Raw genomic sequence first — 18,309 nt, forward strand, 5'->3', positions numbered from 1 at the left:
ATCTGTTTATGGTTTGAAGATACACTATATAACAATATTTTATGCAAAAAAAAAACCATAAATCTAATAACTTCAGATGGGTTTCCTACTGCTGACTATAAAGTCAAAAAATTCTCCATCTGTTGTGGACTTCTGTTTATATATTATTTGGCATAGTAGTACCTGATCTTGTGGGTCAATCATTAGGGGCCAACGTCTTCCACGAGTAACCAATATACCGTTTTCAGTGGAAACAAGATCTCGCGGTAATCCATCTGTATTCCATTGGCGAATTTCATAGGCATCACCCAGAATATTTATCAAGCTGAAATTTGGATTTATAGGAATCTCTAGCTCTTGACACTTTTTAATCCAGCGATCAATTAGCTAGAACAAAGTAAAATATAGTACATAGTAAAATATAGTAATACAGTATGCTGATATTCCTAGTGTAAAAAAAAAAATGTTCCACTCTTTTTCAGGGTACACAAGGGTGACTTTTTTTTGGGGCCTGTGTACATAGGCACTAGAACTGCTTATTTTTCTATACAAGTCTATGAAAATGCAAAAGCAGCTTGAATTAGCTTCATGCAACCTAGAAGAGGGTCAAATGCCTGTCAGAAGGAAGTAAACTGCATGTGAAATGCAGCTCTTAAGAAACATTGAATGATCTCAGAAGCATCTCAAACTGATGCAAATTCCAGGGCAATATTCACTAATTTCATAACCGCTAACCTGGAACCTGCTAGTAAATTCTTAGGGGTCTATTCACAAAGCTACTGAAGGATCTAGCCATAGCTTCGGCTGATCCTTCGGGTAGCTTTGGCCCAAGGACCACTTTCGGTTCAGGGCTGCTGTACGGGCTATTCACTATAGCCCGTACAGCCCCCAAAGTTGGCCGAGGGGCTCAGTCGAGCCGAAGGCATATGCTTCGGCTCGACTAAGCCCAGAGCAAATGCGAAGTTGGCCGAACGGCCGGCCAGAGCAAAGCCAGCCGTCATCTCATGCCAGATGGTGGGGGCAGGGGTTTGGTTTAAAAAAAAATTATTTACTTTATTATTTTTTTACTTTGTAAAATTTGTAACTTTCATTTATTTTATTATTTTTTACTTTATCGCCTATTTATTTTTTACATTTTTATTCCCATTTTTAATTATTATAATTTTTTACATTTTGATGTATTTACATTTTTAATTGTTATTTATTTTTTGACTTTTTTTTTTCACTTGACTTCACTGATATTACATAGGAGCTAACAAGCCCCTGTGTGATAGCATTTGGAAGGTGACAGGTTCTCTTTATTGACCCTGTAACCTCCAACACAGGAGTTCTAGCACAGCACTGTGCTCGTTCTCCTGTGACAGGGGTCTGTGAGTACAGCATTCGTGTGTCACTGCTCACACGGAGCAGAGCAGAAAACGGACGTTCTCTACTCTGCTCCCCGCTCTCCATCCTGATCTAGTTTGCTGTGATCCCGGGTCCTCCAGAAGAGCAGGGGACTCCAAAGAGCATGGCAGAAAAGGATCCAACGGGCAGGGAGAAAGGGAGCGATATTAGAGGTGAGCGGCTGGGGACACGGCTGCCGGAGAGAGAGAGGGGAGGAGAGGGAGAATCAGGCTGGTTACAAGTGATTTTGGATGGCTGTACTGCCGCTCAAGATCACCTGTACAAAATGGCTCCCACTTTACATTTATCCATGCTGCCTGCCCGAAGCAGGGTTAAAGGTCGATTCACAACACAAAGGCTGTGTTCCAGGGCATTCAACCTCTGGAACTCAAGCTGGCTGGCTCCTTGAATTCAGGGGTGGGAGGGGGCATGGCGGTGCATTGAATGGCACTGCAGCCACGCCCCTTGCCCGCAGTACAATCGCCCGCACCCAGAACGCAGGCACATTAGTGCGATCTGCAAAAATAGTGCTTGCAGTATTTTTGCAGATCGCACTGGACCGGATCGCACTGTGGGCGTGACTGCGGTGCCATTGATTTCAATGCACCGCCACGCCCCCTCCCACCCCTGAATGGAGCCGGCCAGCTTGCATTCCAGTGCGTTCCAGAGGCTGAACACTCTGGAATGCAGCCTTTGTGGTGTGAACTGGCCCTCAATGTAGGAAAAAAAACTACTCGCCCGGCGCCCAGGACTGCCTGTCCCAGGCGTCGGGCGATAGGAATTCCACACCCCTGCATTATGTAAAGAAATTTCAGCACACAGGTTCTGGGCCTCTTCCCCTCCCCCTCTTCTCAGTGCTTTCTCCTTATATTTCTAAGCTGCCCATGCTCGAACGATAATCGCCGTTGATCCCGCGATAATCATAAGGTGTATGGGCAGCGTGGGACCGCATTTACTGTTACAGTTTAAAGCCCTTCCATGCACACCTTGCTGTAAAGCTGGTAACAAATTGATGAGTGCGTTTGCCATTTGTTTTGCTTGACTGATTTGGTGCAGTGACGCATAGGGGGGTCTCAGCTGCCGGTGTGATTGTGCGTCCCTGTGCCTTTAAGGGAGGTCGGGCTTCCTCCTGACAAACCTGCACCCAATTTTATCTTTTGCCACATGTGCTCCAAGATGGAGACTCTCATAGTTTAGAGTTAGGACCGCACTATATAGAGGTGCCTCGGCGCGGCTGCAGAAGACATGTATCTAAACCTCTGTTTTTAACCTTAGCGGTGAGACAAGTTCTTTTTTGCATGCTTGCACGCATGCAAAAAAGCACGCTAAAAAACGAGCACGCTAAAAAACCCGATTTTCGGCGGGTTGGTAGCGCGATTGCAAGACGAAAGCCGGACGACCCGAGGTACGCAAGCGCACACTGCCCGCTCACCATTGCAATCATCTGCAAGCCCTCCCCTCAGCGGGGAGGACTTGTGATGATCACAAGTACGATCTGCCTGTCCATGATGTGCAGGTCGTACGAAATTTTAATCACCTTACAACCATCGCACAACGAAAGTCGTGCGATGGTTGTAAGGTGTATGGCCAGCTTTACAAAGATCCCAGTGTTTGCACCTGCACTTTATTATCACTATAGAAGGTTGTGTCCTCTCTAATGTGGTACTGGGGTCACTTTGTATTCAGCTCCTTCTCATACTCCAATGCCCTCAATGTGCATTCTGTATTAAAACGTGCATATTGTAACTGACGACCAGTTTTCTGCTGTTCTGAAGTTTAGGTCATGAATAAAACATGTGATTGAGGAAGGGGGGACGGGTCTGTCAGGTAGGCATGCACGTAGCTCCATCATTTCAGTCCGTTGCTCACTCCCCCCCCCCTCCTATTTTGTCCGTTGCTCACTCCCCCCCTCTCCCCCCTCCTCTCAGTGTCCATCGGTCTCTCTCACCCTCCCCCCCTTCTCTGAGGGGAGGAGGAGGAGGGGGGAAAGAGTGAGACACAGACCGACCATGCTGAGAGGAGGGAGGGAAGCATGAGAGAGACCGACCGCCAATGCTAAGAAGCTCTCAGCGTCGGTCGATCTGTCTCTCTCACTCTTTCTCTCCCCCCAGTCTCTATCACAACACCCACCATCCCCGGGGCCTCTGTCTGCTGGGAAACACTTATCGTTCCCCTCCAGACAGGCGGTAGCAGACATGCTCCTCTTCTGCCACGATCTCCGGTGCTTCTGCACAGGGAATGTTAGCCCCGCCTCCCTGTTAGCACTTCTGAGGAAGTTACCAACAGTGCAGGGGGGACCCAGGACCAGGCAAATGGTACTATTGATATACTTCTATAGGGAAAAATTATAGCTCGGAGCTTACAATGCCGCCGCGGCCACTTACAGTGGTACTGGCCGTACCCCCTGACGGCGGCCCTGACAGCCCCCTAGTTCAGCCAACCTGCTTACTGAGAAGAGGTGATGATGTTGATTCACAAAAGAATGGAGGTTGACAGGTGACATAGGAAAGTGAACTGCTCAAGAAAGCTGAGTTATTTAATCAGGAACTATGTGTGCTGCCTCTCTGGTTGTGCAGTATAGAAAATGTGTATAAATCAGAAGATTGACTACAGATTTAACACCAAGGCCTGGAATCAACCTTTGCAGTAAACAACTTAAGTCTCCCATTCCATATTCACCTTAGGCTCCCCATTTTGTTTAAATGGCCCTTAAGAGATACCTGGTATTCTAATATATGTGTTTTATTTATTGCAGTTCATCATTGTCAATGCAGGGTATATTGCAATGTTGTCTTTCTGTGTGCTAAGTTTGCATCACTTGTGGGGAATCTGTGTGCTTTCTGGATGATCACACATAAATTACCATATGTACATAAACTTGACAGATTTGGAAGATATCTCAAGTATTCCATGAAAGTAATTAGTCATAGTTTTTTTACTCCAGGCATGGTATATTTTTTTCCTTCTTAGCATCCCATGGTGATGTTTAACGCTTCGTGAGCTCAGCCCCAAGAGATACTGCCACATAGCATAACAACAGAACTAGCCTAGGGAGACTATCAGAGTAGGACTGATTTATCTAGATCATTGCATGCTTCACTTATCAAACTGAGAGCACAAAAGACAGTAACTTTCCTCTTCATTGCAACTCTGAAGTCTATAGATCAGAAAAAGTACCCATATATGAAAGTATCAACTCTTAGGGGTCTATTCTCTAAGCTGCCGAAGGATCTAGCCGTAGCTTCAGCTGATCCTTTGGCTAGCTTCGACCCCAGGACCCCTTCGGTTCAGTAGAACCAAAGGGCTGCTGTACGGGCTATTCACTATAGCCCGTACAGCTCCCGAAGTTGGCCAAGCGGCTCAGTCGAGCCAAGGCATATGCCTCGGCTCGACTGAGCCGCAGTGAAAGCCGAAGCTGACCGAATGGCCTGCCATTGGCCGGCTGACAGCCTGCTTCTGACAGCTGGGCTGCTTCTGACATTATCTCACGGCTGGCTCCAGCCACTTTCAGAGAGATCAGCGTCCCTGGTTACCAGCTAACCAGGGATGCTGTCATTACACACTGAGAGCAGCCTCTCTGTGTTCTCAGTGTGTAATGACAGATGGTGTTCCTGGTTACCTGGTAACCAGGAATGCCATCTGGCATTACTCTCCCAGACACTCTGGGAGCCTAATACGAAACACTACCTACCAGAAAGGTTCACTCTGCTCGATCGAGCAGAGTAAACCTTTCCCTCTTTGTTTTTTTCTTTTTCTTCTGACATTGTTGGCTGCCGTCGGAATAAAAAAAAAAATCACCATAGGAATGCATAGCTAGATTGCTATTGGCTATTTCAATTTGCAATAGCAAACTAGCTATTGCACCCGCCCACTGCTGCTGTCAATCACCAGAGGGGGACCTGCAGTTCTCCATCAGGTCCCCCTCTGGTGATTGACAGCAAGTCTGCTAGTGGCTATTGCAAAGTGAAATAGTCAATAGGAATCTAGCTATGCATTCCTATGGTGATTATTTTTTTTATTTTGACGGCAGCAGAACCGCCTGGCCAATAGAAAACAGTTGGGCGGAGCTAGCTGTCACTGCTAGCTCCACCCAATCGTTTTCTATTTTATTTTTTAAACTGTTTTTCTATTCTGCTCGGTACCACATTAAAAGCGGGGCTCCTGGATGCTGGCCCAGTGTAGAATAAGCTCCCAATTTCATGCCTGCATCCAGCAGCCCCGCTTTTAATGTTAAACCGTGGGAGAAATAGCTCCGCCAACCTGTCACTTTTTAAAATCGGCAGATTCCCGCCAGTGCCTTATCATTCCTTTTGAACTTGAGAAAAAGGTGAATACCTCAAAACGCGTTGCTCTTCTCTACCCACTGCACCTCCATTCACCCAAAGTACCCCCACCTCCTCACTGATCTGACTACCCGGCGCCTGTCAGCTTCTGTTGCGTATCGTCTCCCGCACACTGCCCACAGCTGACCTGGCCAAGACCGAGCACCTACATCCACAGCTGCGGTCACAGCAGCCCGGGCTGCACTCGATACTGGTTTGTCCCCCCTGGTTCTCCTTCACACTGCCCGGAGCCCACATCCTCTCAGCGGCACCACCGACAGAGTCACCTCTCTTCGTTCACATCATTCCCTTCCGATGGATGAACCTCCTCAGTCAACATACAAATTAGATCCAGATAGACACCACGAGGGTCTCGATCCTCCGCACAGGCCGTCTATCTTCTGATCCCTGGATCCACATGTAAGTGATATCACATTGATTTTTCGCCAGTGCCTCTTTACCATCACATTGATCCCTTGTTCGTTATACACATTGCAGTCCAACTAGCTAGTGCTTTATTTTTGTGTTTGCTGTTGCGCCCTCTGTGTTCCTTTGTCAACATGCAATGTGCAGTAACTTATAGCAACCAACTGGAAATCATATCTCTTCTTGATTTGACTGATTAACAGGGATATGTGACTGATTGCTGAGTGTTGTTCATTGCCATTGCTCTTTGAATCAATTTATTAAATAAGTCAGTAGTGCAAAGACGTGTCCACTAGCCCAATATCTACAATATACAGTACATATTATATATAAATTATTTAATTAACCAAATATGCCTAAAAAAGAGTGTAACAATATCTAATAACACTCTAAATGCAACACTATTAATTATAGTTGATTTCTATATTAATTAATTGATTCTATAGTATATATTACTGATGACATTAATGCTAACTGTAAATGCTAAAGGGCACACCAAAATATGCATAGTTATACTGTTCCTCTATACAACTATTAAAGTGATACACTGTTTTATGTGATACTAGTGGTACATCCTTGCAATATATCTTTTATGTAAATATTGCGCAACATATACTTAATTATAAGCAATTGTTAACAACAGGCATTTGAGGCACATGAGAATACAATTTGCAGCACAATGACCTTTGCAAATACTTAATCAAACCTGCTTAACATTTAGGTAGCTGCAACAGAATATAAATAAGTTCTATTAACATATTTGTAGGTTCCTATAGATCAAGAAATTGATTCTACTGTATTGTATGTGATCCTGTGGGTCAAGTTTCAGGTACTATGTATACATGCATTAATTTGTATACACTACTTTAAAAGCATAACAAACATACATGAATTATTCAAAAAATGAAAGCACTCCTGCATACTTAGATGAGAAAAAAAAATTGAGTTAAGAAACACTTAATCTTTACATCAAGCTCTGCCAAAAATATAAAGAAAAACATATACTCACCAGCTGCCTATAAACAGCAGTAAATGCACCAAAATAGGCAACACATGCAGCGGCAATGAAGACATTTCCTACAACATTCGAGATCTCTTCTTCAAAACTTTCAATACTCTCTTTCCACCGAACCTGTTCGTCTCCCAGGGCCGCAGTTAATTTACCTGCCCGGTTAAGCCGCGCTTGTGTAAGGGCCATAGTTTTTGCTAAACAAAAAAGTATATATAAAAGGTGCATCAGAAGCAATAAAAAAGTACCATTCCACTATCAAATATATTGAAAAGGTGTTTTTCAATCTTCTTCCAGATTCACTGTATCTCCAGTGAATATAACTGCCAATTTCAGGATATAGGTATTGATAACATCCCCCCTAACTGGAGACTTTTTTTTTTCTGTGTTCGGTATGGTGCTAGGCATATGACTGGAGCCTGACAGCTCAGAATCCTGTTTTCTTTGTTTCCAAGAGCCCAGATAGCTATTACATAGCTGAAGCAAATACGTTGGTATTAACAACCACAACCACAACTCTGCCCCAGAGTACATCTCCAAACTCGTCTCAAAGTATCACCCTAACCATCCCCCACGCTCCTCCCAAGACCTCCTGCTCTCTAGCTCTCTCGTCAACTCCTCCCATGCTCACCTCCAGGACTTTCTCCCACTCTGACTGCTTTTCGGCGATTGCTAAAGACTCGTCTCTTTAGGCAGTGGTCCCCAACCCCCGGGCCACGGACCGGTACCGGTACCGGTCCGCGGCCCGGGGGTTGGGGACCACTGCCCTAAGGTATAGGTATAATATTTTAGACATTTTTTTACAAGTTTAGCTTTAAGAAATATTTTTCTGTCAGCTTTTAGGGTACCAAAAACGTCAGCTTCTTCTCCAGTATCTGCACAAAATCTTGGATCTGTTATTTCCTAACTCAACATCCTCTGTATGATATAGAACAGCAGAGGTAACTGTGCCAGGGTCTGTTCTGCAGGCTCTGTGAGCAGTAAATGGGGGTATCTATCAGGTGTGGAGGAGGTTAAGACAGGGCAAGATAATTGCCTACTTCTAATAGGTCCTGTGTTTCTGAAAATACCACAAAAATCCTTCTACTGACTTAGGTCTCCACCATGCATTCCTCCTGCAGGTTAATTCAGCTATCAGTATACAGTATTTAGCATAATGGGAAATGCTTTATATCTAATGTTTGGTTGAAATTGATCTACCCATGTACAGTAGAGTTTCTACTTTAAAGCCTTGTAATTCACTTTAGGGAGAAGGGAAGGTTGAACTAGCCAGAAGTGACTGGTCACTGTAGTCAGCAGCAAGGACTAATCCAGAAACCATATGTATCTTGCAATAAGGAGCAGTGTCAGGATGGTGCTGCCTCATGCTGAATGAGGAAGCAGAGCGCAGAGTGTGCATGCACAACACTCCACCTAGTGATGCAGTACTCATTGTCTCATCCTTTAAAATGGTGCTTACCAAGGGCTTCTTTCTCCCCAAGGCTTGTATCATATTGATCCTGCAGCTCTTTAATTTGTTCTTCCACTTCTTTCAATTTCTTTTGCTTCTCTTGAAGAGTAGCCATTGTAGCATCAAGTTCAGCCTGAAGACAGATATACACAATGCCAATATAATGTAAGTCTAAGTTGGTGGAAATACCAATTGCTTTAAATGTGGTAATATCAAATTAGGTGGGCTTTACTGCATTGAAACCATATGAGCAACTGAGACTAACTAGTTTGTGGTTACTAAGAAGGAATATAAGGGTTGATTTACACCAAAAATAGATGAATAGTTGGATGAGTTGCCCATAGAAACAAGTTACTATCATTTGAGAAAGTAAGTAGACCCAATATAAAGTGTTGAAGAAAATAGGTCACCAGCACTCCATAAGTTAAAATGAATGAGTCCTTTTAATGGACAATGATGTCACAGAACGGCTCATGTTGGATTTCTGTGACATCATTGTCCATTAAAAGGACTCATTCATTTTAACTTATGGAGTGCTGGTGACCTATTTTCTTCAATCATGTGTTTTGCACGGTGCCATCCGTGAAGTTACTTCGAGCACCATTTATTTGATTGTTGGCTGGGACTGCTGAAAGGTGTGCGGAGGGCACCTCCATCAATTGCAACCAATATAAAGTGTTGACATTTCCAACATATATGAAAAGGCAAACATTAGATCTTGATTTAAATAGTGCCTAAGATAAAGGTGATATACTTGAGCAAATGACACATAGAAGAGGTGCCTGAGGGCAAGTCTTTCATTAGAGCTCACCCCCCACAAACCAAACCATAGTTCAATGCTCTGGACTGATTGTTCCCCTGCCAATGTTTTCCTCTCCTGATCCACCACGTAATTTTCCATTGCTGCTTTGCTAATTTAGGAGCCGCTTCTGGACTCGCTTCTATTTTCCCTGCGCTGCCCCTTCTAATCTGTCATGGAGGAAAGACTTGAATGAAGTGATTTTAAGCCTCACTTCCATGGTGGATCAGGAGGGGTGCTGCCACACCAAAAGAAGAGAACACAGAAGTGGATCTAAAGACATTGATCCACCATGGAGGCCCGCCATGCAGCAATACATTATACAGCAATGCAGAATACCACCACTTATAGAGGACATCAAATCCCAGCAATACATTGTACAGCAATGCCAAATAATATGAAGCTACATACTAAGTGTTGCTCCAGGATGGCGGACTGATATCTCCAGGGTCTCAGGAGGGCTGTGCGGGGTCTCAGGATGGATGTGCGGGGTTTTAGCATAATAAGTACCTTTAATGGTCTTCTATGACTCATGTCTCATTCATTTGCTCCATTCCAGCACTTCAGCTCTAGCCAGACTTTAGCATTTAGCATCTCTGGTAGTGTCAGGCGCCTGTGTTCCCTGCTATGCACTGCGGTTCCTTCCTTCCACCCCTATGTCATTACAGTACTCAGCACTTGCCTGAGGACACAGGGATCCTACATTCAAAATATTGAATGCTGAAGAGTTTAGCAGAGGCTCAAGCTCTTCAATGTAGTAAAGGTAGTCGGCACGGGATGCCATACAACCAGGTCACATTATTTCACCAACACAATAATTTGTCCATATGTAACAGTTTTTTGCATTCAGTCTTTAGATGAGTTAATCTTGCATTATCTAACAGCAGGACCAGCAGAACCTATGTGCTCTTCTATTCTATCATTATGAAGGGAATATATATAAAAATATTAATAAAGGACATTACCTGAGCAGCAGCAAGTTTTTGTTTCTTTGGCTCTACTTCTTTAACCACTCTGGAATACAGATCCATGGCTCTCACCCACATACACATAGATCGACATGCTTTGGATACCCTTTCTACCTTTTCGGGTATGAAATTTGGATTAGAAATGTATTTTTGTAGTTTTAGCAGAGTTTGAGCCTTTATGTTTTCTTTGTCATAATCCATAAGTCGTTTGAGAAAATTGGAATCTCCCAGCAGCTGTTTAGCTGTAGCCCAATCAGGTCTGAAAATAAGATTAATTAGTTATTACCCTTAGTTCTCACAAGGTTATGCATAGATATGCTATTGAGAAAAGTGTAGCGGTCACTTCTAGGATTATTCAGTAAGGGGGTAAAATGTAATAATGTTGTTCAAAGTTCAGCAATCCCATTACCGTTCCAGTTTCAAAAAGATAGATCAGTAACAAAGTATTTCTAATAGAGTACATGTTGCTGCATTATTGCTTTACTGAACAAGCCAACTTCAAAAGTAATGAAAGAAACCTGAACTAAATGAAACGAAAACAGCCATTGCTTACCTCCTTCTGAAAATACTAGTGGTCTAGCTGCCTCTGGCTTCGATACTTTGAAACAAACATGTATCTCAGGAAGGCAGAGTGAAGTCACAGCTCATGATCAGCATACTTTTGAGTGAGTGACTTAGAAAGTACTGAGGGATTTGGATTTGCATTTAAAAAACAGAATTTTAGGAAGTAGAGGTTCTCAAAGGCAGCATCTTGCCTCACTAGAGGTTTCATTTAAGCAAAACAATGTACTGGGAAAATCTAAAGGCTCCCGTTTTGGTTTGCATACCAAATATGGCACACAGGGACATCTAAGAATGCCCATATTTATTACATAAATATAGAACAGGGGTAAAGTCGTTTTACCCAATCATTTTGTAATGATTGACTTTTACAAGTGTCGGGTGTCCTGGAGACCAGAGTTTTATGCTATATGGTATAACAGCCCAGTCCTGGTGCCATGCGCCACCCTGTTTTTTTTGCTACTACTTTGCAATGTAACAGCTGTCACAACAGAAGCCTATATACAGTCTTCTCAGGTATAAAAAGGTGATCAGAGGATCAGGTATAATTAACAAATTAAAGACACTTTTATAATGAAGCTAGAATAGTACTAATTTTCATGGATATTATAATAACAACAGTAGGCAAAACGAAAAATGCATGTTCCTAACACTGAGAAAATTATAGGACCAAATGACTATTGTAAACCAATGAGGAGTTATGCCCAGGCAGTGCTACTTGCTGAACTATATGTATAGAAACCTGAGCCTGAGCAGTAACATCACTAGAGAAGTGTCCATAATGGGCTGCTATGGTTGTTCAGTGAATCCTTCAAACTATAATAAAAAACATACAAATTCATCTAAATATTTTACATTAATGAAACTTCATTAGTGTAAACTTCTTGTTAAAAAATAAGAGCCAAAAAAATAAATAAATAATTTTCTGCATCACCAGATTGTATTATTATTCATATTAGATTACATCTAGGCAATGAATGGCAATGTATTCCTTACTTTGCATTAAGTAGAATGGATATGGCTTCCATAACTGTCATGACCAAATCTGGGGGACTAGTAAACACTCTGATTTCAGATATGTCTGCTTTATCCAAAGAATCAAGAGCTTTATTGGCTGCGTCTAGGGCAGGCATAGCTTCGTCGAGGTCTTTCTGGGCATCATCAGCAATCGCCTGGGTCTCTTCTGCTTTAACTTTTGCAATTGCTTCATCTTCTTTTACTATTCGTCGCACCTGCAAATATAGATAGTACAGCGGTTTGCAAATACTACAGTATGGAATATGTCTGTAAAGGTTTTTGCTTTTTCCAGGTCATGGTACAGCTGTTAGTAGTTAGGCACAATCAACTGGACTTGTTCTGTAATGTTGAAGACATTTTGCCACTTATCCACGTGGCTTCCTCAGCTGAGGAAGTATCTGTACCTCAACTGAATTATAATTTTTGTGTGGATTGACCCTGTAAAATCATATTTTTACACCCCTTCGATTGCTCAATCTGTAGTTCCCAAATTATTTAATATATCAACTGTAAAGTCCTTAGAGAAATCCTAGACATATTTGCAGGTAAGCAAAACAGATGACAAACGCACTCATCAATTCGTCACCAGCTTTACAGTAAGGTGCACACGGAATGGGCTTTAAACAGTAAAATAGCAAAAGGGGGTTGGGCTACCTCCTGACAAACCTGCACCCAATTTTATCCAAGATGGAGGCTCTGGTAGTTTAGAGTTAGAACCGCACTATAAGAGGTGCCTTGGCGCGGCTGTGCGACTTTCACATTTTCTGCAGAAGATGTGTATCTAAACCTCTGTTTTTAACCTTAGTGTGAGACAAGTTTTTTTACATGCTAGCTTGTGAGTGTGCCAGGAAAACTTTTTGCTATTTTACTGTTTAAAGCCCATTCTGTGTGCACCTTACTGTAAAGCTGGTGACAAATTGATGAGGGCGTTTGTCATCTGTTTTGCTTGACTGTTTCAGTGCAGTGACGCATGGGGGGTCTCAGCTGCCATTGGGATGTGCGGGATCCCTTGTGCGTCTCTCTGTGCCTTTAAGGGGGTTGGGCTTCCTCCTGACAAACCTGCACCCAATTTTATCTTCTGCCCTATGTGCTCCAAGATGGAGGCTCTTATAGTTTAGAGTTAGGACCGCACTATAAGAGGTGCCTTGGCGCGGCTGTGCGGCTTTCACATTTTCTGCAGAAGACGTGTATCCAAACCCTTACTTAAAACCCTAACCCCATCCTCTATTTCTAAAGCAAACCATTGACTTGATTTTCTATACAGCTTTTCTATAAAAACCTGCTTAGCTTAAATAACTGGCCGTGTAGTAAGGACAAAAGTGACTAGGTATGTTCGGTTGATGTGTTATCTACTCTTTCTAAATTTTTACATTCTTTCCCTTTCAGTGGCTACTCTAACTCTGTCTCCGTATGTATTATATTCTAGTTTCTGAAGTTATTAAAGGACATCAATTCTCTACAGAGCTTCCTGCTATATTGTTCACCCACAGGACATTAGCTTTTTTGGTCCTGCACCTAGCCATGTCCTATGTTGCCTTGTCCTTGCTTTGGCTTTATAGTGCTCATTCTGTCTTGTTTCTTACAAACCCCCTTGCCTCACCTTACCTGGACTTTTTAGTGTGTATCAAACCCTAAGTCCCTGTCTCGTCCTCCAGCCCCCTGTATATATCTCCTGTATTCCGTGTCCATTTGCTAACCTGTACTTTCCACTGTTTTATTTCTGTTTTGCCTTGTACATTTATATTTTTTGGGGAGCATGAACTATGATCACTGGGACGTCATAGCAAAAGAGTACAGTGGAGCCCTATCTTTGAAATGTTCTCTTTGTTGATAAGCTGTATATTTAACAGACTGTAGCTTTTTTTTTTTGTTTAATTAATCTACTTACAGTCTTTATTCATAATTTACAGTACTGTTAAGCAAACATTGGCAGAAAGCCTGAACTCAGCACTGACTTCTAGCAATCCTTACCTGATCTGCATTTTCTTGGTCTACTGACAGTTTCTCCATTAGGGCTTCAACGTCAATAGATTTCTGTTTAAGCACAGGTTCTAAGGCTGACAGATCGATTTTCATTTTATCAACAAGGATGTTTGTTTCCCATAGCTTACTTAATCCATTCTTTACCCGGTCACGTGCCTACAAGAGATATAATAAAAAAAATGGCATTATAAATTACAGCTGCAAAAGACAGAAACTTGTCTGTCTGATAATAAAATTTGGAAATCACTGTAAAACAGTACAGCTATATCCCACAACATTTCAATACTGATAACATAAGTGCACACAGTGTTAAAGTGTATGTATAGTCAAAATAGTTTGTTTAAAACCCCTATCACGTTAATTTCTGCTGTCTGTGTCCCATTGGAAAAATGCACCTTCACTTCCTGTCCTGGAGACACAACAGAATATAAGAGGAAATCTCCCAAAAGAGAAGGGAATTCCCATCTTAGGTGTCACCAGAACTTTTTCCCCATTGGATGATTTTTTTTTTCCCCCTCTTGCTCTCACTCATGTAACAATTCTAAAGTTTTGGTTTTCCCGACACTTTCTGCCTCAGTGATAATGGTTACCAGGGCCAAAAGAGGAGTGCATCTTCCCAGTTGGGACAAAAAAGTTTTCCCTTTTCGAGTGACGTTTCATTAAGTTCTATGGGCACAGTGGTGCCACGTCGGGGCCCACTGCACTGCAAAAAAGTAATGCATGCATGTAAACTGAGCCCATTCGTGACAAAGCAAATTGCCTTTTCTAGCATTGGGGCTGCCATGAAAAAAGCAGCGAGCGCAGCCCCAACACATTTGGTATGAATCAAGCCTCAACCCTAGGTTTGTACTGCACTCAAGCATAAAGTATAAACTATCTATAGGATAAAATAGAGAATCACTAAGCATGCATGGCCTGGTTAAGAAGTTTTAAAATTGAGCTTTGCAGACGATATCTTACTGGATCAAGGATAGATGAGTAAAAGAATTGCAGAGGGCCTGGGGGCTGGGGGCCAGTACAATATAAGTGTAACTGCATCTAAGGTGCAGTTAAAGTTTGTTTGTTTTTTAATACAACACAAACCACAATGATAATATCCAAAATGCAGCAACATATAGCAATCTGCCCAATTTCATGTTTCAGTGACAAAATAATAAAATATTATTGGATAACTATATTAGGTCTATTGAGTTTTATATCCTGGCTGTGTTTAGGTCAACAACACCTGAGTATCACATGCGAAGCATGTAGTGATTAGACATTAGTGAAAGCACTCTTTTTACATATTTGCAGATGAAACAATCAGAAAATAGAGTCAAATTCAAATGCTCTTTATTCACACAAATGTCTGCAGTCTTGTCCTACTTATTGAGATTTTATACTGTGTTTCAATTACACATACTCAGCTCTGGGAGGAGAAACAGATGGGCCAGAATTACTCTTGGGTATAAATGGTTAGTTAACTGGAAAAAAAAAACATTATAAATACTACCTATAAATAAAAGATGCCAGACAGATAGATTAGTGAAATGCATAATTAAAAAAACCCTAAAATGTGCATTACGATTTTCATATGCAAAAAGAGCATGCTAACCCACTGGTTGTAATGTTTATGATTAAAGGGAAAGTCCAGCTTAAAATCTGAAAATGAGCAAAACTCTAAGTAACAGATTGCTTTGGACCACTAAACTGCAAGCAATAATTTTTCAAATAAAAGCTATTGAAAAGATACCAAAATTGCCACAAAAATGCCATGTGATTAGCCAACATGAGGGCCTGGCTACATGAGTAATATTTAATCATCCTATTATTAAATTTGCATAAAATGACCTGTAATAAAACAGATTTTAAAGCTCAAGTCAAGTCCTAACCATGTACCATGTACTTCTAATGATGTTAATCCCCTCAGTGGCGTAACCAGAGTTCTGGGCGCCCGGGGCAGAATTTTTTTTTCGCCCGCCCCCCCCCCATTATATAAACAACCACTGGAACTGTACCCTGCACCTCCCCCCCACACACACATGTTTTTATTTTAATTTTTCAAATTTTAATATTTTATTTTTTTTGAAACTTTTTCATTTTTTTAAATCAATTTTTATTTATTAATTAATTTTTTATTAAATATTTTTATTTTTTACTTTACTTTTAGGGGCTTCGGGGAAATATTGGGGGTCTAAACAGACCCCTGATATTTCCCTTTAAAAATAGAAAAAGAGATTGAGGACACAGAGTCCTCAATCTCTTTTTCTGTGTCCCCTGTTATCAATGAACAGGAATCCTTTATGAGTGTTCCTGTTCATTGATAACATGGTATGTTTACTATAACTACAATTATGAATGAACAGGAGGGGATATAGATCACTCCCATTCATTCATAATTGAGGATATAGTTTACATACCAGGTCCTCAATTATGTACAAACACTCAGCGATCACTGATCACTGAGTGCTTGTACCCGTTCTCCTCTCTGACACACACTGTCATAGGAGGCTGCAAGAGGAGAGCCCAGCCTCCTGTGACAGCGCTGGCTGTCTCCGCCCCCTCACCGCTCTGCTGCACTGTGATAGGCGGCCGAGCGGTGTGGGAGGAGAGACACCGGCCGCTCACAGCGCTCGTCCCGCAGCGCTCGGCCGGCTGTCATTTTCTCTCCGATTCCTTTCATCCCTGCTGGGCACTGCTCTGTGTCCCAGCGGGGATGAAAGGAATCACGGCCGCGCCGACAAAACGGCAGGAAAATGTCACTTTCGGCATTTAGCCGAAAGTGCCATTTTCGGCCGGCGCCCCCCCTTCACTTTTCACCCGGGGCCCGCGCCCCTGCTGCACCCCCGGTTGTTACGCCACTGAATCCCCTGTGATCTGCTGGCTGCTGGTTAGTGTTATAATGCTCCCCTCAGTGATGCTGGATATTCCCCATAGCAGTGATCGTATGACACTGCAGGCAGAAGAGGCTGCAGCTGTGACTGAACAATTGTCCTTTCGTCCATTCACAAAACTCCTAGTAATATTTACCAGAATGTAGGGTGAGGGAGGGATGTATGAAAGACATGATCTCCCCTGCACATTCACAGAGGGCCTTGCACTCTGGGAACATAATACTAGAAATGTGAATAGATTAGGGGGCAGGAAGGGCAGAGAATAAACTTAATTAGAGGTACATAATAAGACTGATGCTGTATGGCCCAAAAAACATTTTTAGCAGAGGTCAGCTTTAAATAATATAACATTTTATGTTGGAAATCTGCTTTGTGCACCAAAACATTAAAGTTTTGCTAGTGCACAACTGATTAATGCTCTATGCTGCTTCCCCCTTTCCTGATGCAGGTGCTGCTATACAGGGGGTTAGAAGAGATTAATGGCAAATCAAATTTAAGTAAGCATTTAAAAAAATACATTTTATGAAGTATCAATTAGTACAGAGCTGTGTTAGCCTGTGTCTCTTATACTGTCAGAACACATCAGGGAGGGAGCGCCTAGTATCATGCCTTCACAATACAATAGGGAGCCCTATAAAGATGGCTACACACTGCTGGAACTGGAGCTGTGGGTGGCCCTGTCGACAACATCAGGCTTAACATGAGTCTTTGTAGAAGGAGACAGGTGGCAAATTGTTGACTGATCAGTGACCAATCAGCCAATCAGATGCAGTCACTGTTCAGGTAACAGCATCCGCAGGTGCCTGACTGCTGAATACAAAAGCCAGCAGGGGAGATTGCTCCATCCACGCTGTTTAGCAAGGCTGGATGAGAGAAATCTAAAAATGAATGGATAGTTTTAGACATTTCTCTCATTTTTTATTGTATGAATAGCCGTAATCACACATAATTATAGTTTACAGACACACAGATAAATCATTTTGTTACTTAGACCTTACCGACACCAGTTGCTTCCTTTTCTCACCCAGCATTGACAGATAAAGGTTAATTAACTCTAAATAAGAGGTGGGAGTGGTGTAGTATCTTCTTCTCAGCTCTGCATAGTAGCGTTCCGCCATTTCAGTGACACTCATGTGGATCTCCACACACATTTCAGAGAGTCTCTCCTTAATCTCGTCGCTGCCAAGGTCAATGTTGATAAAGAAGGTTTGTGATACAGAGAGGAGGGCTTCTCTGGGCCACTGAAAGTCAAACCAAAGGAAAAAGTGCTATAAGCATTATACTGGAGGTGATTCAAAGATTTTACTTTACATGAAAAAAAATCTTTCCCTGGGCATTTTCTAATAACCATATAAAAGCAACTCAAATCAAACACATTCTTTCATTCCTTTCAATAGAGATTTGGTTTTCAGAATTACAACTTGAATATTGAAATACGTGATATTTTTTCAGAACAAACTCTCTGGGGTAATATAGATTTAAAGGTTATTTCCATGTAGTGCTGTTCATGGAGTCTAATACTTTACTGATAACATT

General features: G+C 42.1%; 1 protein-coding gene across 1 annotated transcript in view; it reads right to left on the reverse strand.

The window, feature by feature from the left end:
* The window catches only part of DNAH6 (dynein axonemal heavy chain 6), a 206,105-nt gene that overhangs the window by 62,767 nt on the left and 125,029 nt on the right, over positions 1-18,309 (reverse strand). The window contains exons 48-54 of the mRNA XM_018557925.1: positions 17,772-18,014; positions 13,889-14,056; positions 11,897-12,132; positions 10,337-10,598; positions 8,582-8,705; positions 7,123-7,319; positions 163-366 (exon numbers count right to left, since the gene is read on the reverse strand). Of these exons, the coding sequence (XP_018413427.1) occupies positions 163-366; positions 7,123-7,319; positions 8,582-8,705; positions 10,337-10,598; positions 11,897-12,132; positions 13,889-14,056; positions 17,772-18,014 (1,434 nt within the window). The remainder of the gene's footprint in view (positions 1-162; positions 367-7,122; positions 7,320-8,581; positions 8,706-10,336; positions 10,599-11,896; positions 12,133-13,888; positions 14,057-17,771; positions 18,015-18,309) is intronic.

Source organism: Nanorana parkeri, unplaced genomic scaffold (assembly GCF_000935625.1).
Source record: "Nanorana parkeri isolate BGI_ZX_2015 unplaced genomic scaffold, ASM93562v1 scaffold310, whole genome shotgun sequence".
NCBI classification, from domain to species: domain Eukaryota; kingdom Metazoa; phylum Chordata; class Amphibia; order Anura; family Dicroglossidae; genus Nanorana; species Nanorana parkeri.